The following is a 25,994-nucleotide window of genomic DNA, read 5'->3' as shown; positions in this document are numbered from 1 at the left end:
CTGGGGTTGTTCTGTTCATCTATGCCACAGGGTACGTGATTGGCAGCTGCCCCTGGGGTTGTTCTGTTCATCTGTGCCAGGGTACGTGATCGGCAGCTGCCCCTGGGGTTGTTCTGTTCATCTATGCCACAGGGTACGTGATTGGCAGCTGCCCCTGGGGTTGTTCTGTTCATCTATGCCACAGGGTACGTGATTGGTAGCTGCCCCTGGGGTTGTTCTGTTCATCTATGCCACAGGGTATGTGATTGGCAGCTGCCCCTGGGGTTGTTCTGTTCATCTATGCCACAGGGTACGTGATTGGTAGCTGCCCCTGGTAGCGGCACTGAAGGCATCTCTTCTGTACTGTTAATCTCGTCCCAAATCTGTTTGTTCTGAATTTGGTTGTCAAGCATAGGAGTTTGCTATACAGCACGAACAGATCAAGGACCAGGTTATGATGTTGCCAGCAGGAGAAAGGATAGGGTTGGACAGTGTCTGCCTGAATGAACATTTCCATTCATTCAAGTCTGGTCCGAAGGCGTTTTGTCCATTTCTAGTAATTATATTTCTTTGGTCTTCTGCCTGGCAGAGGAGAATTACTCACTGACACTATTCTAATGGCTGTCACTGTCAGCTCCCTGCTGGGTTCAAATAGGATTTGTTTTCTTTCAGATAGTTGATTGCCTGGAATGCCAGTATGGGCGGGGATTTTGGAACTCTCTCTATTCCATTGGTTCCATTCCACCAGACAAGGGAAGCTCAATCAAGCTGCGCTAATGATGTATTTGAAAGAAAAACAAATACTATTTGAACCCAGATCGGTCTGCACAGTATAGGCAAGGCTCTGTTCTAAAGCCTTTCAGTGTGTCAGTCATTTGGAAATGTGGATGGATGGGGACACAGCTCATTAAGAGCAGGACAGGGGTTTTCCCCTTCAAATTAAGACGCTGCACCTGTAGGAGCTCTTTGTCTGGGCAGAATGGTGGGGCTGAAGGGGCAGAGGGGGCTGCTTAGAGCCAGTCTTCTCCAGTAATCTCCGTTCTCTCTGGGGGTATGTCCCAACTTGTACCCTATTCCCTATGTAGTGCACTACTTTAGACCAGGACCCATAGGCCGCTATGTAGGATATAGGATGCTGTTAGGGTGACATTTGGGACACTGGCAGTTTTTTTTGTCGTAGTTCTTCTGAACCCACTGCTCCCAAGTCGTCAAGATGAAGTCAAGTTCGCCACCCGTACCCCGTCCCTCGGTCTGCCATGTACGGAGCTCACGTGTGCCGGGGTCGTGCCTTTTGGCCCAGTCTGCCCTGTATACTACGGAGACTGTCTAATCACAAGGCATCGCCTACAGTCAGGAACGCTCCACTAATCTGTCAGTGACCAAGCAGCATGGAGACAAAACAGGCCTTTCAAAATATTACAAAATACAATCGTGGGAAAACACTGGTTGGAGAACAAATGGCTCCTGCTGAAAAGAGAAAACTCGAATTTGACTGTAGGCGACTAAAATATTTGATCAACTTCCAAATATGTGTCTTTTAAGCGAACATTGTTTTAAAAAGGGAAAGAAGAGAGATGCTTTTGGCAAGAGAGCATCGGCCATTGCCGGCAAGTGAGCTGAGCATCATTGGTTGAGTCAGTGAACCTGGACAGGTTTTCAGGGCTGGTATTTTTTCCTCACATGGTAGAATACATGTTTCTCCACACTCCTAGAGGTCGAGGCTCGTGATGTTTTTTAATTTTTTGTTTTATTTTGATTGATCTCAAATTCTCAGTTTGTCAGTGTTAAAGTAGCCTGTCGTTTCGATATCAAAAAAAGATTCTGCCTCCAGTCATGTGGGGAGGCAGGGTCACCTAGTGGTTAGAGTGTAGAGGAGGCAGGGTCACCTAGTGGTTAGAGTGTAGAGGCGGCAGGGTAGTCTAGTGGTTAGAGTGTAGAGGAGGCAGGGTCACCTAGTGGTTAGAGCGTTGGACTAGTAACCGGAAGGTTGCAAGTTCAAACCCCCGAGCTGACAAGGTACAAATCTGTCGTTCTGCCCCTGAACAGGCAGTTAACCCACTGTTCCCAGGCCGTCATTGAAAATAAGAATTTGTTCTTAACTGACTTGCCTGGTTAAATAAAGGTAAAACAAACAAACAGTGTAAAAGTCTCCAGTCATGTAAAATGTCATAGAAATGAATGCAATGTGTGTATTAAGAAAGGCCCTATTTTCACCCTGACCCAAGACTTCCAATGTTTCCCATGTGTTCAACTCCTGTACGTGCCTCTACTCTACTGCTCTATGCCTCTAACACAAACTCTATGATATTCATGCAATGCTATAAAGGTGATTTATTTTCTCATACGTTCTGGTACCTCAGAGCTCCTCAAGTCAGCCCCCCCCCCCCTCCCCCTGCCTCATGTTCACTTTTTGGTCCGGTACCTCCCAAATGAAAAATGAAGCACTGAACACAGGTAGTGTAAACTCTAGCTTACCAAAATACGCCACAATATCCACACAAGCCACTCGGCACCCAGCCATATATCACGAGTTAGAAAATGATGAATAATAGATTATGATGTTATTATTTAAGAGTATTGACGATAAATCAAAAATCAGTAAATTAACGATGGAGCTAGCTGACCAGCAGAAACTACGTCAATCATATACATCAATCATTAACATCACTCATCAACATCAATGATCAGCTGATAGTCTGTCTTATGTTCCAGATGTCAATCATGTCTTTATGAGGTACTGTGACTCGCTTGCTAACATCTTGTACTGGTTGAGTGTGTTGTTGCAGAAATCGGCCTATGCCAACAGCAACAAGAGAGAGTCCGTTAGTATGTTATGAATTTCCAGACTTTTTTCAGTTGAGTGGGTGGCCTTTTCTTTGAGCCACCTGCCCCCTGAAAGGTCTGTGCAAGCCCCTACACACACACACACACACACACACACACACACACACACACACACACACACACACACACACACACACACACACACACACACACACACACACACACACACACACACACACACACACACACACACACACACTCATGACCAACACTGTGTTTCAAGGCTTGAAGGATGACCTAATACAATATGAGTATTGTCTGGGAGAGACAAGAGACTGCCAAACAGTACACTGATGGAGTGACTTTGAAAAGAATAGACATGACTGAGTCCATAAGTTCATATCAATAGGGGCAGGGGAGACACTCCTTACTGTCTGTCTGTCTGTCTGTCTGTCTGTCTGTCTGTCTGTCTGTCTGTCTGTCTGTCTTTCTTTCTTTCTTGTGAGGACCACAGTAAGAAGGACCACAGTAACGTCTAATGTATGTTATTACTGGTATGGCCTGCTGCTTTGTATAACCAAAAGCAGTTTATGTGTGTTTGTGATGTATGGGGTGCTGTCAATTAAATGGGTGGTTGCTTTCTCTGCCTCTTCCCCCTCATGGGTCTTTGACTGGTGAGAAAGAATAAACCAGGAGGGAACAATGGACTGGTGCTACTTAACTCTCTCTCTCCCTCCACCTCTCTCTCTCCCTCCCTCCCTCCCTCCCACCGTCCGTCCCTCCCTCTCTCTCTCTCCCTCCACCTCTCTCTCTCCCTCCCTCCCACCGTCCGTCCCTCCCTCCCTCCCTCTCTCTCCTTCCACCTCTCTCTCTCCCTCCACCTCTCTCTCTCCCTCCCTCCCACCGTCCGTCCGTCCCTCTCTCTCTCTCTCTCCCTCCATCTCTCTCTCCCCCTCCCACCCTCCGTCCCTCCCTCTCTCTCTCTCGCTCTCGCTCTCTCTCCCTCTACCTCCCTCTCCCTCCCACCCTCCGTCTCTCCCTCTCTCTCTCGCTCCACCTCTCTCTCCCCCTCCCACCCTCTGTCCCTCCCTCCCTCCATCTCTCTCTCACTCTCTCCCTCTCTCTCTCCTCTCTTTACATAAAGCAGGATATACTACATAGTCTGGCAACGTCACCTTTTAGTAACACTGACCATTCATCAGATGTGTACAGCAATAATAGAACACATTGTTATAGAGAGAAATTACAATTTATCATACAGAGTACCAATACATTTTTAATCTGCTTTTGATTTTCTACCTGAGGAAGGACATAAGTTAAACTCTTGTTACATTCCAGAAACATAATAATTGAAGTTTTCAGTTTTTCCATATTGGCCGTAAGCCTCTCTAATAATAATATTAATAAAAATAGTGTAATCCTACAAGAACTCGCATATTAGTCTGGGTTTGAGTAGTCTATGAAGGGCTGTAGACAGCCAATAGGATATGAGATGGAGGGTGAGCCCGAGCAAAAGCCCGACGAACTCAGAATATGTGTGTGTGTGTGTGTGTGTGTGTGTGTGTGTGTGTGTGTGTGTGTGTGTGTGTGTGTGTGTGTGTGTGTGTGTGTGTGTGTGTGTGTGTGTGTGTGTGTGTGTGTGTGTGTGTGTGTGAGTGCGTGCGTGCGTGTGTGTGTGCCAGGCTAGGGAACTCTCTGCTAGACTAATTTCAGGTCTGGACTCGGGGTGAGACTCAGGGAGGAGGATGAGGTGTTGCGTCATGGTTTTCCAGGACCTATCAGCAAGCGAGACCCATGTTTATTTTCTATTTCCTACAAGGCTCAAACAATGTAAACAATCTGCTAGTGTGACTTCCTCTCTCCTAAGTTAAAAATAAAGTAGATTATATTGTTGATAAAGTGATAACATTAGCATATTTATTTGTATTTATATTTGTATTCATATTATTTATATTTATTATAATATTTGACCCTGTCACTGATTGACTCCATGTGTGTGGAGCTAACAGCTCCTAAAATAGGTATTCTCATTGAAAAGGTCAGTCTTTGTGCTGTAATTCCTAATGGGTTACCATAGTGGGTTGGCTGGACCAGGTTCTTATATAGCCAATTGGGGCCAGTTTGTATGGCAGGACCAGGCTCCTATATAGCCTATTAGGGCCAGTTTGTATGGCTGGACCAGGTTCTTATATAGCCTACTAGGGCCAGTTTGTATGGCAGGACCAGGTTCTTATATAGCCTATTGGGGCCAGTTTATATGGCAGGACCAGGCTCTTATATAGCCTATTGGGGCCAGTTTATATGGCAGGACCATGCTCCTATATAGCCAATTAGGGCCAGTTTGTATGGCTGGACCAGGTTCTTACATAGCCTATTAGGGCCAGTTTGTATGGCAGGACCAGGCTCCTATATAGCCAATTAGGGCCAGTTTGTATGGCTGGGCCAATTTGGTGTTGCCATGGTACTTATAGCCTATAGACAGACTCCTGGGGTTACCATGGTAGTTATAGCCTATAGACAGACCCCTGGTGTTACCATGGTACTTATAGCCTATAGACAGACCCCTGGTGTTACCATGGTAGGTATAGCCTATAGACAGACCCCTGGTGTTACCATGGTAGTTATAGCCTATAGACAGACCCCTGGTGTTACCATGGTACTTATAGCCTATAGACAGACCCCTGGTGTTACCATGGTACTTATAGCCTGTAGACAGACCCCTGGTGTTACCATGGTAGTTATAGCCTATAGACAGACCCCTGGTGTTACCATGGTAGTTATAGCCTATAGACAGACCCCTGGTGTTACCATGGTACTTATAGCCTATAGACAGACCCCTGGTGTTACCATGGTACTTATAGCCTGTAGACAGACCCCTGGTGTTACCATGGTAGTTATAGCCTATAGACAGACCCCTGGTGTTACCATGGTAGTTATAGCCTATAGACAGACCCCTGGTGTTACCATGGTACTTATAGCCTATAGACAGACTCCTGGGGTTACCATGGTAGTTATAGCCTATAGACAGACCCCTGGTGTTACCATGGTACTTATAGCCTATAGACAGACTCCTGGGGTTACCATGGTACTTATAGCCTATAGACAGACTCTTGGTGTTACCATTTTACTTATAGCCTATAGACAGACCCCTAGGGTTACCATGGCACTTATAGCCTATAGACAGACCCCTGGGGTTACCATGGCACTTATAGCCTATAGACAGACCCCTGGGGTTACCATGGTACTTATAGCCTATAGACAGACCCCTGGTGTTACCATGGTAGTTATAGCCTATAGACAGACTCCTGGTGTTGCCATTGTACTTATAGCCTATAGACAGACCCCTGGTGTTACCATGGTACTTATAGCCTATAGACAGACCCCTGGGGTTACCATGGCACTTATAGCCTATAGACAGACCCCTGGGGTTACCATGGTACTTATAGCCTATAGACAGACCCCTGGTGTTACCATGGTAGTTATAGCCTATAGACAGACTCCTGGTGTTGCCATTGTACTTATAGCCTATAGACAGACCCCTGGTGTTACCATGGTACTTATAGCCTATAGACAGACTCCTGGGGTGAGGGTGAGCAGTGATAGATTCGATGGTTTCCAGGTTGCATAGGAGCCAATAGGAAGTCAAACACTTGCTCCCTATGTTGGTTGTCTTGGTTATTGTTAGGATTTTACTACAAACCCGCTTGAGGTAATTTCATCGTGACCCAATGAAGTCAAACTCTCGAAGACTCAACTTTTTCCTTCATATTTACAAGTAGAACGTTGGAGAAATCTAGCCATGCCACATTACCAACCTCCTAAAATCCACATTTTACATTCCTGGGATGTTGATGTATTCAGCAGAGCTGTGAGAAGAGAAATGGGTGTGATTACAGAGCATCAGTGCAAAGGAGAAAGAAGGAGGTGACAGCTTAACAGCCTCTCCTTGGTAACATGTTAATAGTTAATACCTCCATGATTTACTCTCCCTGTCTCTTGTATTCTCACTGGGGTGTAGGCTGCACCCAAGGCCCTGAGCCTTCAGTTCATCACTTTGACTTGTTTTGCTCTCAGTGGGAGCACTCTTGGAATAAAGGGTTCCAAAAGGGTTTTTCGGGTGTCACCATAGGAGAACCCTTTTTGGTTCCAGCTAGAACACTTTTTGGTTCCAGATAGAACTCTTTTGGGTTCTAGGTAGAACTCTTTTGGGTTCCAGGTAGAACTCTTTTGGGTTCCGTGTAAAACCCTTTCCACAGTGGGTTCTTCTACACGGAACTCAAAAGGGTTCTACTTGGTTCTTTAAAGGGTTCTCCTATGGGGACAGCCAAAGAACCCTGTTAGGTTCGAAGGCTCCCGAGTGCCCAGTGGTCTAAGGCACTGCATTTCAGTTACCCAATCATGGCTGGGCCCCCAGAGACACCCTGGTTTGATTCCAGGCTGTATCACAACCGGCTGTGATTGGGAGTCCCATAGGGTGGCTCACAATTGGCCCAGCGTCGTCCGGGTTTGGCCAGTGTAGGCTGTCATTGTAAATAAGGATTTGTTCTGAACTGACTTGCCTGGTTAAATAAAGGTTAAATAAAAGACGTGGAACCTATTTTTCTAAGAGTGTGGTCCTGAGTGCACTGCTCAGGGAGTGACCTGGGACTCTCTAAAAGCCAGTTTCTCTGACAGCAACTCACCTCTTCTGAGAAGGGAACAAAATAGCATTTCATGGCTGCTCATTGGCAACATGTGTGAGTGTCAGCTTAGGATGATGTAACGGATCATAATAATATGAATAAAAAGTGATTGTTTCCATGTATCCATTTTCTAAGTGCTTTCATCATTTGTCCCCTTGTGTATTTTCGTGTCGGCACTGAAACCAGGAGGGAAAAGGACCGGTGATTTGAATGAATTAAAAACCTTCAACACAGGATCCCCTTCTTTCTGGGATCTTTGCTTACAATCATATCATGAGTAAATTACTTAATTGCACACACATAAGTTAAAATGGTCTGAGTATGGAAATGTTTTCCGTCATTCTCAGATAACAGGACGATGAGGCATCAGCTCGTCACAATCCAACCTTCAAACTGGCTCAAGCTGCTGAACAATCTCTTTAAAGTAGAAAATGGTCTCCCAAAGTAGAAAATGGTTCGCTGTTCTCCTTGCTCAATTGGCAGGTCTTCATTGTAAAATAAGAATTTGAATCTTAACTGACTCGCCTGATTTAGTAAAGGTTAAAGAAAGAAATATAAAAAATAAGTTGAAAGTTGTATCAGTTTTGTTATAAACTGTAATGCTGCATTTACATGTGATTTGAGAATGACTATATCATCTTAATGATTTGCTCTGCCTTTGAGTGGTTTGTTTCTGATCACCAAACTGTAGACTGAAATGCTAATCATTTTGTACTATGCCCTTGCATCTAAAATGTAACTAGTCTCTCCTTGACCATCTCCAATAACACAAAACTATTAAAACACAAACTAACTGACTAGTGGCCTGGTGGGAAGGGGATGCTCTCTCTCAGTGGGAGAAACTTCCAGATGGCAGGCAATGACTGTGTGTGTCGGAAACCCCAGACATATCCTCCGTAGAACACACACACACACACACACACACACACACACACACACACACACACACACACACACACACACACACACACACACACACACACACACACACACACACACACACACACAGGCTCAAAGCTCCAGACACCAACATCTGTTACGGTCAAGTGGTAAAGGAGGTGTAGACAGCGATAGCTGCTCCAGGCAAGCTTAAAGTATTTGAAAGAAAACCAATCCTACTTGAAACCAAGTCTGCTGGTCTGTCCACACCTGACGGCGAGGAGGCCCTCTTACTCCAGATCAGGTTTCTTTTCAGTGTGATGTATAAACACCTTTAAACACTTTATCAAACCGTGTCTCCTAAAGTGTTGTCTGCTCTGATGATCTGGCGTCTCAACTGAAGCACTTGGAGTACTTAATGCATTGTCTTTCATGATGGAAGATGGTTGGAAACTTAACTGTGTACCGAACATAGGTTGTGAAGCGTGGCCTTCCTTTTGTTAGATCAAGTGAGCTGGAAAGCTTCTTGAGTCAGGGGTAAAGAGTTCACTTGACTTTAGTATTTATTTAAAAACAAGGATCCACGTCAACGCTCTGTCTTGTTGAGCCAGATCCTATTAAGCTTGTTTCAGAGAGTGGAGTGGAGTGGAGTAGAGTGGAGTGGAGAGAGAGAGAGAGAGAGAGTCTGTCTCTTCCTTGTCTGATCATATCTTGTTGGTCTAAAACGACGCTCTACAAAGATTCTGACCATAAATGTATAAAACCGCTCATATTCCCATATACAGGGCATCCTGAAGTATTCAGACTCCTTCCCCTTTTCCACATGTTGTTACGTTACAGCCTTATTCTAAAATTTATTAAATAAAAAAATCGATCTACACACAACAATGACAAAGCCAAAACAGTTTTTTAGAAATGTTTGCCAATCTATAAACAATAAAAAACAGAAATACCTTATTTACATAAGTATTCAGACCCTACGCTATGAGACTCGAAATAGATCTCAGGTGCATTCTGTTTACATTGATCATCTTTGAGATGTTTCTACAACTTGATTGGAGTCCACATGTGGTAAATTCAACTGATTAGACATGATTTGATAAGGCACACACCTGTCTATATAAGGTCCCGCAGTTGACAGTGCATGTCAGAGCAGAAACCAAGCCATGAGGTTAAAGGACTTGTCTGTAGAGCTCCGAGACACAGTGTGTCGAGGCACAGATCTGGGGAAGGGTACCTAAATAAAAATCTGCAGCATTGAAGGTGACCAAGAACCCAATGGGAGATGGGAGAACCTTCCAGAAGGACAACCATCTCTGCAGCACTCCACCAATCAGGCCTTTGTGGTAGAGTGGTCAGATGGAAGACACTCCTCAGTAAAAGGTATGAGACAGCCCACTTGGAGTTTGCCAAAAGGCACCGAAAGGAATCTCAGACCACGAGAAACAAGATTCTGGAGGAAACCTGGCACCATCTCTACGGTGAAGCATGATGGTAGCAGCATCATGGTTTTCAGCAGCAGGCACTGGGAGACTAGTCAGGATTGAGGGAAAGATGAACGATTCTCATCCAGAGTGCTCAGGACCTCAGACTGGGGCAAATGTTCACCTTCCAACAGGACAATGACCATAAGCACATAGCCAAGACAACGCAGGAGTGTCCTTGAGTAGCCCAGCCAGAGCTTGGACATGAACCTGACCAAACATCTCTGGAGATACCTGAAAATAGCTACTGTATGTAGCGACACTCCCCATCCAACCTGACAGAGCTTGAGACAATCTGCAGAGAAGAATGGGATGAACTCCCCAAATACAGGTGTGCCAAGTTTATAGCGTCATACGCAAGAAGACTTGAGGCTGTAATCACTGTCAATGGTGCTTCAACAAAGTACTGAGTAAAGAGTCTGAATATTTATGTAAATGTGAAATTTCAGTCTTTTATTTTTAATACATTTGCAAAAATGTTGAAAATCCTGTTTTTGCTTTGTCATTATGGGGTATTGTGCGTAGATTAACGAGGGAAAAAATGAGGGAAAATGAGGGAAAAACAACAATTTACTCCATTTTTAGAGTAACCGCTGTAACGTAACAAAATGTGGAAAAAGGAGTCCGAATAATTTCCCCGTATCTGGTGTAGACTGACTCTATCTGACTCTCATCAAATATTTCCCCCACCTGTTAAAACTTTAAACCTCAAGGCAAGTTAAGAGCCAGGCATTATGATGAATTATGACAACAAACACATTTTTTCTTTTCTTTTTAAGTTCTAATTTTCTCAAGATTTACACAGGTGTGTATGTCTGGCACTAGGGCCAACCATTGTAAATGTCAACCAAATTCATGGTCCAATATGAAATTAATTTCACAAGAGTATCCCGTTACATTTTAAGTTGTATTTTCTGTATGAATTTTAAGTGATTTATGTGCTTTTCACCTGGCCTCTGGATGGTGTGTTATAACTAGGGTGAGGAGTTTTACCTCCCAATGCAACATATCCAGGAAAAACTCCTGGTCCTGCTATGGGCTATACCTCTACCATTTCCTGGTCAGGAAATAAGAACCTTACTTTTACTCAGTTGAAAGTAGTTGTTTCCACGACAACTTGTCAAACACTTCTGTCTCTCTTCCTGTTCTCACAGAGCACCATTAGAAACTGCTGAGACGATCCACTGGGTGCTGTACCAGAGACGACCACCGGTACTTAAAAAAAAAATGATAACGACGAGGGCCCTGGGGCCACGGGGGGCCTGTGTTCTGCTGGGTGTGTTCCTCCAACTGCTGTTGTTGCTACCAGACACCACCTCTATGGACTCCACCGCTGCAACCTGGAACCAGAGCGGACCCCGACTAAAGCTCTCACACACAGGTAGGCATCTCTGTTATTCACCACTCTAACGTAGGGCTAGTTAACACTCGTGCCGGTGGGCTACAGCCTTACTTACGTATTTCACACACAGATCAGCATCTCATCTCTGACCTGTTTTACTCTGAGCACCTCTGGTCCTCAAGGAGTGGGTTGTTCTGTTCCTCAACACCACAGAACCTCTGGTCCTCAAGGAGTGGGTTGCTCTGTTCCTCAACCCAACAGAACCTCTGGTCCTCAAGGAGTGGGTTGCTCTATTCTTCAACACCGCAGAACCTCTGTTCCTCAAGGAGTGGGTAACCCTATTCCTCAATACCACAGAACCTGTGTTCATTGACACATGCCTATAGGGCCAGGAGGTTTTCCTGACCATAACCCTGACCAGAGTGGGTATCCCTGTTCCTCAACACTGCAGAACCTTTGGTTCTCAAGGAATCTGTATCCCTGTTCCTCAACCCAACATAACCTCTGGTTCTCAAGGAGTCTGTATCCCTGTTCCTCAACCCAACAGAACCTCTGGTCCTCAAGGAGTGGTTATCCCTGTTCCTCAACATCACAGAACCTCTGGTCCTCAATGAGTAGGTATCCTTGTTCCTCAACACCACAGACCCTCTGTTCCTCAAGGAGTAGGTATCCTTGTTCCTCAACACCACAGACCCTCTGGTTCTCAAGGAGTAGGTATCCATGTTCCTCAACACCACAGACCCTCTGTTCCTCAAGGAGTAGGTATCCTTGTTCCTCAACACCACATACCCTCTGCTTCTCAAGGAGTAGGTATCCTTGTTCCTCAACACCACAGACCCTCTGTTCCTCAAGGAGTAGGTATCATTGTCCCTCAACACAGCAGACCCTCTGGTTCTCAAGGAGTGGGTAGTTTTGTTCCTCAACACAGCAGACCATCTGGTTCTCAAGGAGTGGGTAGTTTTGTTCCTCAACACCACATACCCTCTGTTCCTCAAGGAGTAGGTATCCTTGTTCCTCAACACCACAGACCCTCTGCTTCTCAAGGAGTAGGTATCCTTGTTCCTCAACACCACAGACCCTCTGTTCCTCAAGGAGTGGGTATCCATGTTCCTCAACACCACAGACCCTCTGTTCCTCAAGGAGTAGGTATCCTTGTTCCTCAACACCACAGACCCTCTGTTCCTCAAGGAGTAGGTATCATTGTCCCTCAACACAGCAGACCCTCTGGTTCTCAAGGAGTGGGTAGTTTTGTTCCTCAACACAGCAGACCATCTGGTTCTCAAGGAGTGGGTAGTTTTGTTCCTCAACACCACATACCCTCTGTTCCTCAAGGAGTAGGTATCCTTGTTCCTCAACACCACAGACCCTCTGCTTCTCAAGGAGTAGGTATCCTTGTTCCTCAACACCACAGACCCTCTGTTCCTCAAGGAGTGGGTATCCATGTTCCTCAACACCACAGACCCTCTGTTCCTCAAGGAGTAGGTATCCTTGTTCCTCAACACCACAGACCCTCTGTTCCTCAAGGAGTAGGTATCCATGTTCCTCAACACCACAGACCCTCTGTTCCTCAAGGAGTGGGTAGTTTTGTTCCTCAACACCACAGACCCTCTGGTCCTCAAGGAGTAGGTATCCATGTTCCTCAACACCGCAGAACCTCTGTTCCTCAAGGAGTGGGTATCCATGTTCCTCAACACCGCAGAACCTCTGTTCCTCAAGGAGTGGGTATCCATGTTCCTCAACACCGCAGAACCTCTGTTCCTCAAGGAGTGGGTAGTTTTGTTCCTCAACACAGCAGCACTGCTGGTTTTCATCCTTCTCTTCTAATTACGGTATATGTGTTGATTCAGACTGATTCCTAATTTCCTATGGATAGATTGGAGCTATTGTATAATACCATTGTGTGCCAGGGGAAAAGGAGGGAGAGGTTGCTGGAAAGGGTTTTATTAGGATATTGTTTAAACTCAGTGAAGTAACATCTGAAAAGCACGTAGGGCCGACACAGCAGGACCGCAGTCCTGTTTTCCTAATTATGTCACCATGGCGATCCCCAACACACACACATCAGCAAATTACTTTGTTCTCATTAGCTTAATGAATTTAGCACAGCATTTTTATAGTGGCTATTGTTGTGCGACTGGCAGACTATCCAGGTACAATAGTTAGATTTAAGGAAGTTTATTAATGTAGCTGTTGTTGTTTCGCTGTACTGTAGTTAAATGTAGCTCTGGGGGACTGTGGCAGCCAGGTTCTCTTTAGGTTTATTAGTCTAGATATTTTATAGCTTATAACTCTTGTCAGGGTTATGGTCAGGAAAACCTCCTGGCCCTATAGCCATGTGTTACTATATATGACTATCAATGACTGTCAATGACTGTATATGACTATCAATGACCATATTTGACTATCAATGACTATCTATGACTATCAATGACTGTCAATGACTATCTATAACTATCAATGACTATATATGACTTTCAATGACTATCTATGACTATCTATGACTATCAGTGACTATATATGACTATCAATGACTGTCAATGACTATCAATGACTATCTATGACTGTCAAAGACTATATATGACTATCAATGACTATCTATGACTATCAATGATTATCTATGACTATCAATGACTATATATGACTATCAATGACTGCCAATGACTATTAATGACTGTCAATGACTGTCAATGACTATATATGACTATCAATGACTATCTATGACTGTCAATGACTATCTATGACTATCAATGACTATCAATGACTATAAATGACTATCAATGACTGTCAATGACTATCTATGACTATCAATGACTATCTATGACTATCAATGACTATCAGTGACTATATATGACTATCAATGACTATCAATGACTATCAATGACTATCAATGACTATCAATGACTATCTATGGCTATCAATGACTATGTATGACTACCAATGACTATATATGACTATCAATGACTATATATGACTATATATGACTATCTATGACTATCAATGACTGTCAATGACTATATATGACTACCAATGACTATGTATGACTATCAATGACTATATATGACTATCAATGACTATATATGACTACCAATGACTATATATGACTATCAATGACTGTCAATGACTATCTATGACTATCAATGACTATATATGACTATCAATGACTATCAATGACTATATATGACTACCAATGACTATATATGACCATCAATGACTATATATGACCGTCAATGACTATATATGACTATCAAGACTATATATGACTATCAATGACTATATATGACTATCAATGACTATTTATGACTGTCTATGACTATGTATGACTATCAATGACTATATATGACTCTTTATGACTATATATATGACTATATAGGACTATGACTATATAATATAATTTTGAAATCAGTGGAATTAGAGTATGATAGCTAAAAGATATGGAGAAAACACCTGTCTCTGGATGGTATTCTTGTCAGGGAGACACGTCCATCACACATGATGATGTTTACGGGTAAGATAGTCTAGCTGGCTACATTTTTAGATATGACACGTTTCAAATTTTGACAGAAAGTGGTTTCATTTCAAGTTAAAGTGTACTGTTAGCTAGCTAACGTTAACTGGCTGGCTCGCTAGCTGACGTTAGCTGGCTGGCTCCCTAGCTGACATTAACTGGCTGGCTCCCTAGCTAACGTTAACTGGCTGGCTCCCTAGCTGACGTTAACTGGCTGGCTCCCTAGCTGACGTTACATGTATGACGCTATAATCCGTGTACCAGAACCGTTTGCTTTGCTAGGTAGAGCCCAATGTTAGCTCGCTAACATTGAACCTGGTTGGTTAGCTCCCAGCAGATTCATGCAGGGTAGTAGTGACATGATTTGGCACTCACTGTTGTTTAACTAGCTAACATTAGCTGGCTGGCTTGTTAGCTAACTTTACGAGACGTGTGTGATCTTACACGTTGTTTACCTAGCTAGGTTCATTGTTTACCTAGCTAGCTAGCTACATGTCTTCAGCTAAAGTGTTCAACACCTGTTGAATAGAGCCGGTGTCAGTATACTCAGGCAAAAAAAGCGTAATTACATTTTTGCCAGCTGAGCTGGTTAGGCAGTTTTCATGTTATCCAGAGGTAAACAAATCATCAACCAGAGCGTGTGCGCTTCGAGAGCGAAACGAGATGGTTGAGGCTAAAGCTTAAGAGGGTGTGAATGATGCTGAATGGGTGTAGACGAAGAAGAGCTCTTCACTAGATAGCAAAACATTCAAAGGCCATTTTCTCAAAAGTGAGTTTACAAGTTGATGAACTTTCAAAGCATTATTACTTTCCCATTGTTCCTCAAAAATGCAGTGTCTGAAATACCATTTTGTAGCTCTGTGTCTCTACTTTTATCTAATGTAAAAAAAACACTGTTTCAAATGTTGCTATATAAGACCAGAGTCATATGTGACTATATATTACTATCAATTAATATATATATGACTATATATTACTATCAATTAATATATATATGACTATATATTACTATCAATCAAAATATATGACTATATATTACTATCAATCAAAATATATGACTATATATTACTATCAATTAATATATATGACTATATATTACTATCAATCAAAATATATGACTATGTATTACTATCAATCAAAATATATGACTATATATTACTATCAATCAAAATATATGACTATATATTACTATCAATCAAAATACATGACTATATATTACTATCAATCAAAATACATGACTATATATTACTATCAATTAATATATATGACTATATATTACTATCAATCAAAATATATTACTATATATGACTATCATTTAATATATATTACTATATATGACTATCATTAATATATATGACTATATATGACTATAATTTAATATATATGACTACTTATGACTATAATTTAATATATATGACTATATATGACTATAATTTAATATATATGACTATTTATGACTGTCAATTAATATATATACGACTATTTTTGACTGTCAATAAATATATATATGGCTATTTATGACTATCAATGAATGTATATATGACTATTTTGACTGTCATTTGTTTGTTTGATGGGGTGCTGTCCTCAGATAATAGCATGGTTTGCTTTTGCCGTAAAGCCTTTTTTGAAATCTGACACGGTGGCTAGATTAACAACATGTTAAGCTGTATTTTGGTGTATTCAACTTGTGATTGTATGAAAGTGAAATATTTCTATTAATTTTTCAGGAATTTTGCGCTCTGCAATTTCACCGGATGTTGTCGAAGCGTTCCGCTAGCGGAACCCCTAGAAAGACAGGAACCTAGGAAGAACCCTAGAGAGGAACCAGGCTCTGAGGGGTGGCCAGTTCTTTTCTAGCTGTGTCGGGTGATAAATGACTATAAATGACTATATATGACTAAAAATGACCTATCCATGACTTCAGATGGGACAAGAGCTTTCTTGGTCCGGTCATGTGATCGTTAAAGTGATAATTCGAGATTTTAACAATGAGGCCCTTTATCTACTTCTACTTCCCCCTTTATCTACTTCCCCAGAGTCAGATTAACTTGTGGATACCATTTTTATGAAGTTCCTAACTAGCGTTCATTCATTGCCAATATCCCAAACTATCCCTTTAATTAAACTAGATAATTATTTCAGCAATACGGCATATGAAACCGGGGGATAACTCTTGACTAAGGGCCTGAGGTGTCTGTTGGTTGTTGTTAGGCCTGAGGTGTCTGTTGGTTGTTGTTAGGCCTGAGGTGTCTGTTGGTTGTTGTTAGGCCTGAGGTGTCTGTTGGTTGTTGTTAGGCCTGAGGTGTCTGTTGGTTGTTGTTAGGCCTGAGGTGTCTGTTGGTTGTTGTTAGGCCTGAGGTGTCTGTTGGTTGTTGTTAGGCCTGAGGTGTCTGTTGGTTGTTGTTAGGCCTGAGGTGTCTGTTGGTTGTTGTTAGGCCTGAGGTGTCTGTTGGTTGTTGTTAGGCCTGAGGTGTCTGTTGGTTGTTGTTAGGCCTGAGGTGTCTGTTGGTTGTTGTTAGGCCTGAGGTGTCTGTTGGTTGTTGTTAGGCCTGAGGTGTCTGTTGGTTGTTGTTAGGCCTGAGGTGTCTGTTGGTTGTTGTTAGGCCTGAGGTGTCTGTTGGTAGTTGTTAGGCCTGAGGTGTCTGTTGGTTGTTGTTAGGCCTGAGGTGTCTGTTGGTTGTTGTTAGGCCTGAGGTGTCTGTTGGTTGTTGTTAGGCCTGAGGTGTCTGTTGGTTGTTGTTAGGCCTGAGGTGTCTGTTGGTTGTTGTTAGGCCTGAGGTGTCTGTTGGTTGTTGTTAGGCCTGAGGTGTCTGTTGGTTGTTGTTAGGCCTGAGGTGTCTGTTGGTTGTTGTTAGGCCTGAGGTGTCTGTTGGTTGTTGTTCTGTTGTCTGTTGTTGTTAGGCCTGAGGTGTCTGTTGGTTGTTGTTAGGCCTGAGGTGTCTGTTGGTTGTTGTTAGGCCCGAGGTGTCTGTTGGTTGTTGTTAGGCCCGAGGTGTCTGTTGGTTGTTGTTAGGCCCGAGGTGTCTGTTGGTTGTTGTTAGGCCCGAGGTGTCTGTTGGTTGTTGTTAGGCCCGAGGTGTCTGTTGGTTGTTGTTAGGCCCGAGGTGTCTGTTGGTTGTTGTTAGGCCTGAGGTGTCTGTTGGTTGTTGTTAGGCCTGAGGTGTCTGTTGGTTGTTGTTAGGCCTGAGGTGTCTGTTGGTTGTTGTTAGGCCTGAGGTGTCTGTTGGTTGTTGTTAGGCCTGAGGTGTCTGTTGGTTGTTGTTAGGCCTGAGGTGTCTGTTGGTTGTTGTTAGGCCTGAGGTGTCTGTTGGTTGTTGTTAGGCCTGAGGTGTCTGTTGGTTGTTGTTAGGCCTGAGGTGTCTGTTGGTTGTTGTTAGGCCTGAGGTGAAGCCATCCTGATGAAGGAATTCGCCCTGAATCAGAGAAAAGCTGTTGGTCTCGTCATCTTCATATGCAGAGGTACGTTGGAGATCTGAGAAATGTATAAATGCAACAGGTTACACAGATCGGAATAGCACACAACAAGGTTGATATTAATAACCGCCACTGTACCAAACCAAATGCTAGGTAAGAAGTATAACAAATTATGTGTCATATCATGCTGGTGTGGTATAATCTGGGCTTGTATTAGTATGATACCTGCTAGGAAAATCATATATTTTTGTCTGTCAGGCCTGTCTCTCTGTGTGTTTGACAGGCCCTGCCTCCCTGTGTATCTGACAGGCCCTGCCTCCCTGTGTATCTGACAGGTCTGCCTCTCTGTGTATCTGACAGGCCTGCCTCTCTGTGTATCTGACAGGTCTGCCTCTCTGTGTATCTGACAGGCCTGCCTCTCTGTGTATCTGACAGGTCTGCCTCTCTGTGTATCTGACAGGTCTGCCTCTCTGTGTATCTGACAGGCCTGCCTCTCTGTGTGTCTGACAGGCCTGCCTCTCTGTGTGTCTGACAGGCCTGCCTCTATGTGTGTCTGACTACACACCCAAACCTTTGACCACACACCCACAAACCAGATTTATACCACACCACTAGATTTATAGTGCAACATGGGGTGGCAGGCCTGTCAGACACACATAGAGGCAGGCCTGTCAGACACACATAGAGGCAGGCCTGCCACCCCATGTTGCACTATAAATCTAGTGGTGTGGTATAAATCTGGTTTGTGGGTGTGTGGTCAGAGGTTTGTGTGTGAATGATAACATCCTGCCCTCCCCCTCCCTCAAGATGGGTCGGCCGGACTGGGTTCCTGAGGTCACTCTCTCGGGTTAGCTCTGATAGAGAGAGAGAGAGAGAGAGGGAGAGAGAGGGGGAGAGAGGGAGAGAGAGAGAGAGAGAGGGAGAGGGGGGGGAGAGAGAGGGGGAGAGAGGGAGAGAGAGAGAGAGAGATTAAGTCACTTTTCTCTATAAAAAAAGAGAACAAAATACATCTCTCCATAGCAAGAGGGGTTTCTCTGCAAATTTCACAGCAATTCCTCAAAGAACCCAACGCAGATACACTATGTCATATGACTGACAGTGCCTCTTTCAGTTACATTTGATGGGTTAGAACTGCACCTGTTTGATGCCACAATTAAATTGGAAGAAAGCTGCTGGTAACTAAAAAAGGTCTTTAAATTGATCGATCGAACGAACGAACTGGTCATGTAAATGATGTTCCTCAGTTTTTTTGGTTCCCAGCCATTCATAGTCTTACTCTCTCTAGTCTGAACCATGGTGTGAATGATGATATGATCACAGACTGCTTGTTGGAGTCAAAAGACTGTACCACATGGGCGGTAGGTAGCCTCAAGGTTAGAGTGTTGGGCCAATAACTGAAAGATTGCTGGTTCGAATACTGGAGTCGACAAAGCAAGGATTGTTTATCTCACGCTGTGTCCTTGAGAAAGGCACGGAAGCTTAATTGCTCTACAATGGTGACCCTGGCCGTGACCCCACTCAAGTGTCTCAGGGGAAGTTGGGATATGGAAGAAATACATTTCCATTGCAAACAAATTTAAACACCCCCAAAAGTACTGTTATCTGTGCTTGTGACTTCTAAACCCTTGTAAAAAAAGAAAAAAAAAAGTGTTATCTAGAACCTGAAAGACTTCTTCGACTGTCCCCCTAGGAGAACCCTTTGTGTCTCCACGTAGATCCCGTTGGGGTTCCATGTAGGACACTTTTCACAGAGGGTTTTTACATTGAACCCAAAAGGGTTCTACCTGCAACCCAAAAGGGTTCTACCTGCAACCTAAAAGGGTTCTACCTGGACCCAAAAGGGTTCTACCTGGACCCAAAAGGGTTCTACCTGGACCCAAAAGGGTTCTACCTGGACCCAAAAGGAGTGTAGGTCTGGGGAGTGTGTGGTGGAGTCAGGTACTGTCAGCAGTGTAACTCACAACAGATTGTTATTACGGCAGATGGTTTTATTGTCATTACAGCAGATGGTTTTATTGTCATGACAGCTGATGGTTTTATTGTCATTACAGCTGATGGTTTTATTGTCATTACAGCTGATGGTTTTATTGTCATTACAGCAGATGGTTTTATTGTCATTACGGCAGATGGTTTTATTGTTATGACAGCTGATGGTTTTATTGTCATTACAGCTGATGGTTTTATTGTCATTACGGCTGAGGGTTTTATTGTCATTACGGCAGATGGTTTTATTGTTATGACAGCTGATGGTTTTATTGTCATTACAGCTGATGGTTTTATTGTCATTAGGCTGATGGTTTTATTGTCATTACAGCAGATGGTTTTATTGTCATTACAGCTGATGGTTTTATTGTCATTACGGCTGATGGTTTTATTGTCATTACAGCTGATGGTTTTATTGTCATTACAACTGATGGTTTTATTGTCATTACAGCAGATGGTTTTATTGTTATGACAGCTGATGGTTTTATTGTCATTACAGCTGATGGTTTTATTGTCATTACAGCTGATGGTTTTATTGTCATTACAGCTGATGGTTTTATTGTCATTACAGCTGATGGTTTTATTGTCATTACAGCAGATGATTTTATTGTTTCTGAAAAAGACTTCACTTCATACCCCAAGCGACTTACAGCTGTAATCGCAGCAAAAGGTGGCGCTACAAAGTATTAACTTAAGGGTGCTGAATAATTTTGCACGCCCAATTTTTCAGTTTTGGATTTGTTAAAAAAGTTTGAAATATGCAATAAATGTCGTTCCACTTCATGATTGTGTCCCACTTATTGTTGTTTCTTCACAAAAAAATACAGTTTTATATCTTTATGTTTGAAGCCTGAAATGTGGCAAAAGGTTGCAAAGTTCAAGGGGGCCGAATACTTTCGCAAGGCACTGTAGATGTGAATACAGTACACACACACACACACACACACACACACACACACACACACACACACACACACACACACACACACACACACACACACACACACACACACACACACACACACACACACAACACAGACAGACAGACACACACACAACACACACAACACAGACAGACAGACACACACACACACACAATGTGGAGGTTATATACAGGGTGTAACGGTACAGAGTCAATGTGGAGGCTATATATAGGGTGTTACGGTACAGAGTCAATGTGGAGGTTATATACAGGGTGTTACGGTACAGAGTCAATGTGGAGGCTATATACAGGGTGTTACAGTACAGAGTCAATGTGGAGGCTATATACAGGGGGTACCGGTACAGAGTCAATGTGGAGGCTATTTACAGGGGGTACCGGTACAAAGTCAATTTATTTATTATTATTTTAAATATTTTTTACCTTTATTTAACTATGCAAGTCAGTTATGAACAAATTCTTATTTTACAATGACAGCCTGCGGGTTAACTGCCTTGTTCAGGGGCAGAATGACAGATTTTTATCTTGTCAGCTCTGGGATTCAAGCCAGCAACCTTTCGGTTCCTGGCCCAATGCTATAACCACCAGGCTACCTGCCGCACCAATTGAGGTAATATGTAGGTAGAGTTAAAGTGACTATGCATAGATAATAAACAAAGAGTAGCAGCAGCGTAAAAGAGGGGTCTGGGTAGCCGTTTGATTAGCTGTTCATGTGCAGGAGACTTATGAAGCTGTTAAAACCTCTACTGGATCGGTGTCCCCCCTGTGGGACGGTTAAGCTAACGTAGGCTAATGCGATTAGCATGAGGTTGTAAATAACAAGTACATTTCCCAGGACATAGACATATCTGATGTTAGCAGACAGCTTAAATTCTTGTTAATATAACTGCACTGTCCAATTTACAGTAGCTATTACAGTGAAAGAATACAGTGAAAGGATGTGGGCGTGCTCGGTCCTCCTTTTCCTGTAGTCCACAATCATCTCCTTTGCCTTCACATTGAGGGAGAGGTTGTTGTCCTGGCACCATGCGATCAGATCTCTGACCTCCTCCCTATAGGCCGTCGCATCGTCGTCGGTGATCAGGCCTACCACTGTTGTGTCATTGATAAACTTAATGATGATGTTGGAGTCTTGCCTGGCCGTGCAGTCATGAGTGAACAGGGAGTACAGGAGGGGACTGAGCACGCACCCCTGAGGGGCCCTCGTGTTGAGGATCAGCGGGACGGATGTGTTGTTACCTACCCTTACCACCTTGGGGCGGCCCATCAGGAAGTCCAGGATCCAGGTGCAGAGGGAGGTGTTTAGTCCCAGGGTCCTAAGCTGAGCGATAAGCTTTGAGGGCACTATGGTGTTGAACGCTGAGCTGTTGTCAATGAATAGCAGTTTCACATAGCGATCCTTTTGTCCAGGTGGGAAAGGGCAGTGTGGAGTGCAATAGAGATTGCATCGGTATGCAAATTGGAGTGTGTCTTGGGTTTCTAGGATAATGGTGTTGATGTGAGCCATGACCAGCCTTTCAAAGCACGTCAGACGTGAATGCTACGGGTTGGTAGTCATTTAGCCCTATTACCTAAAGTGTTCTTGGGCACAGGGGCTATGGTGGTCTGCTTGAAACATGTTGGTATTACAGACTCAGTCAGGGACAGGTTGAAAATGTCAGTGAAGACACTTCCCAGTTGGTCAGTGCATGCTCAGAGTACACGTCCTGGTAATCCATCTGGCCCTGCGGCCTTGTGAATGTTGACCTGTTTAAAGGTTTTACTCACATTGGCAACAGAAAGCATGATCACACAGTCGTCCGGAACAGCTGATGCTCTCATGCATGCTTCAGTGTTACTTGCATCGAAGAGAGCATTGAAGTAATTTAGCTCGTCTGGTAGGCTCGTGTCACTACGCAGCTCGCGGCTATGCTTCCCTTTGTAGTCTGTAATAGTTTGCAAGCCCTGCCACATCCGACGAGTGTCGGAGCCGGTGTAGTACGATTCAAATTTAGTCTCGTATTGACGCTTTGCCTGTTTGATGGGTCATCGGAGAGCATAGTGGGATTTCTTATAAGCTTCCGGGTTAGAGTCCAACTCTTTGAATGCAGCTCATCCCTTTAGCTCAGTGCGGATGTTGCCTGTAATCCATGGTTTCTGGTTGGGTTATATACGTACAGTCACTGTGGGGACGACGTCATCGATGCACTTATTGATGAAGCCAGTGACTGATGTGATGTACTCCTCAATGCCATCGGAAGAATCCCAGAACATATTCCAGTCTGTTACAAATAGTCCTGTAGATTAGCATCTGCTTCCTCTAACCACTTTTTTATTGATCTAGTCACTGGTGCTTCCTGCTTTCATTTTTGCTTGTAAGCAGGAATCAGGAGGATAAAATGATGGTCAGATTTGCCAAAAGGAGGGGGAAGGAGAGGGAGAGCTTTGTATGCATCTCTGTGTGTGGAGTAAAGATGGTGTAGAGTTTTTTACTGTCTGGTTGCACATTTAACGTGCTGGTAGAAATTTGGTAAAACAGATTTGAGTTTCCCTGCATTAAAGTCCCCGGCCACAAGGAGCGCCGCCTCTGGATGAGCGTTTTCCTGTTTTCGTATGGTCTTATACAGATCATTGAGTGCGGTCTTCGTGCCAGCATCGGTTTGTGGTGGTATATAGGCAGCTATGAAAAATACAGAGGAAAACTCTCTTGGTAAATAGTGTGGTCTGCAGCTTATCATGAAATGCAAAACATTGAGACTTCCTTAGATTTTGTGCACCAGCTGTTGTTTACAAATATACATAGACCGCCACCCCTTGTCTTACCAGAGGCTGCTGTTCTATCCTGCCGACCAAGCTTCAAACTCATCAGTTGTATGTTATTCATGTCGTCGGTCAGCCACGACTCAGGGAAACGTAAGATATTACAGTTTTTAAATATCCCGTTGATAGGATATACGCGCTCACAGTTTGTCTATTTTATTATGGATTGATTGTATGTTGGCTAATAGGACCGATGGTAAAGGTAGACTACCCTCTCTGCGTCGGATCCTTACAAGGCACCCGGACCTTTGTCCCCGTCTCTTTCTCCTGCGAATGACGGGGGAGAGGGCCTCGTCGGGCGTCTGAAGTAAGTCCTTCCTGTCTGACTCGTACGGGGTGAGTAATCTCTGTCCTGATATCTAGAAGCTCTTTTCAGTCATAAGACGCGATGGCAGAACAAAATGAGTTACACAAGTTGGTTACGGGATCGTAAAGCGGCAGCCATCTCCTTCAGCACCATCTCCCGCTCTCCACTGATCAGAACATCTCCCGCTCTCCACTGATCAGAACATCTCCCGCTCTCAACTGATCAGAACATCTCCCGCTCTCAACTGATTGGAACATCTCCCTCTCTCCACTGATTAGAACATCTCCCTCTCTCCACTGATCAGAACATCTCCCTCTCTCCACTGATCAGAACATCTCCCTCTCTTCACCAATCAGAACATCTCCCTCTCTCCACTGATCAGAACATCTCCCTCTCTCCACTGATTAGAACATTTCCCTCTCTCCACTGATCAGAACATTTCCCTCTCTCCACTGATTAGAACATCTCCCTCTCTTCACCAATCAGAACATCTCCCTCTCTCCACCAATCAGAACATCTCCCTCTCTCCACTGATCAGAACATCTCCCTCTCTTCACCAATCAGAACATCTCCCTCTCTCCACTGATTAGAACATCTCCCTCTCTCCACTGATTAGAACATCTCCCTCTCTCCACTGATCAGAACATCTCCCTCTCTTCACCAATCAGAACATCTCCCTCTCTCCACTGATTAGAACATCTCCCCCTCTCCACTGATCAGAACATCTCCCTCTCTCCACTGATCAGAACATCTCCCTCTCTCCACTGATTAGAACATCTCCCTCTCTTCACCAATTAGAACATCTCCCTCTCTCCACTGATTAGAACATCTCCCTCTCTCCACTGATTAGAACATCTCCCTCTCTCCACTGATCAGAACATCTCCCTCTCTTCACCAATCAGAACATCTCCCTCTCTCCACTGATTAGAACATCTCCCTCTCTCCACTGATTAGAACATCTCCCTCTCTCCACTGATCAGAACATCTCCCTCTCTCCACTGATTAGAACATCTCCCTCTCTCCACCAATCAGAACATCTCCCTCTCTTCACTGATTAGAACATCTCCCTCTCTTCACTGATCAGAACATCTCCCGCTCTCCACTGATCAGAACATCTCCCTCTCTTCACTGGTCAGAACATCTCCCTCTCTCCACCAATCAGAACATCTCCCTCTCTTCACCAATCAGAACATCTCCCTCTCTTCACCAATCAGAACATCTCCCGCTCTCCACTGATTAGAACATCTCCCTCTCTCCACTGATCAGAGTGTGAAAGCCACAGCTTATACTCATCCGTCCACACGACCCTAAGACATGAACCCATCAGTTAATTAACATCATTCTTCACCCCTCTTTCCCACAGCAGTTCTGCTTTCTCTCTCAGTCCTGACGGGTTCATTAGCCTGCTGACACACAGCTTTCCTCCCATCTCCCATCTCCCTCCTCTCCTCTCCTCTCCTCTCCTCTCCTCTCCTCTCCTCTCCTCTCCTCTCCTCTCCTCTCCTCTCCTCTCCTCTCCTCTCCTCTCCTCTCCTCTCCTCTCCTCTCCTCTCCTCTCCTCTGGTCTCCTCTGCTCTGCTCTGTTCACTGTGTCATCCCTCCACCCCCACTCTAATCCACTTCACCTTGTTACTGTGGTGATACAGAGGTCAGGGGTCAGGGGTGAGGAATCACATAAGTCACTCCACCATAGTCAGGCCATGCACAGCCTCCCCCACAAGGTCACATTCCTACTACACACTGATTCCTCCCTTTCTCTCCTTTCCTCTCCTCCTCCAATCCATTCCAGGGATCCATTCCACTCTAATGCCAGACCAATAGTTATGTAGATGTGACGAATGCCCTTTAGAGCCCCACAGTGGATGTGTCATAATACCCATAAAACCTAGCGGTCAA

The 25,994-nt window shown here is 44.0% G+C and overlaps 1 protein-coding gene across 1 annotated transcript in view; it reads left to right on the top strand.

Annotated features, from left to right (window-relative positions):
- The window catches only part of LOC135541242 (semaphorin-3D-like), a 136,395-nt gene that overhangs the window by 35,894 nt on the left and 74,507 nt on the right, over positions 1-25,994 (top strand). The window contains exon 3 of the mRNA XM_064967342.1: positions 10,963-11,189. Within this exon, the coding sequence (XP_064823414.1) occupies positions 10,963-11,189 (227 nt within the window). The remainder of the gene's footprint in view (positions 1-10,962; positions 11,190-25,994) is intronic.

This window comes from Oncorhynchus masou, chromosome 6 (genome assembly GCF_036934945.1).
Source record: "Oncorhynchus masou masou isolate Uvic2021 chromosome 6, UVic_Omas_1.1, whole genome shotgun sequence".
Lineage (NCBI taxonomy): Eukaryota > Metazoa > Chordata > Actinopteri > Salmoniformes > Salmonidae > Oncorhynchus > Oncorhynchus masou.
The sequence above is the reverse complement of the archived record's forward strand: the minus strand, read 5'-3'. Positions and strand labels throughout refer to the sequence as shown.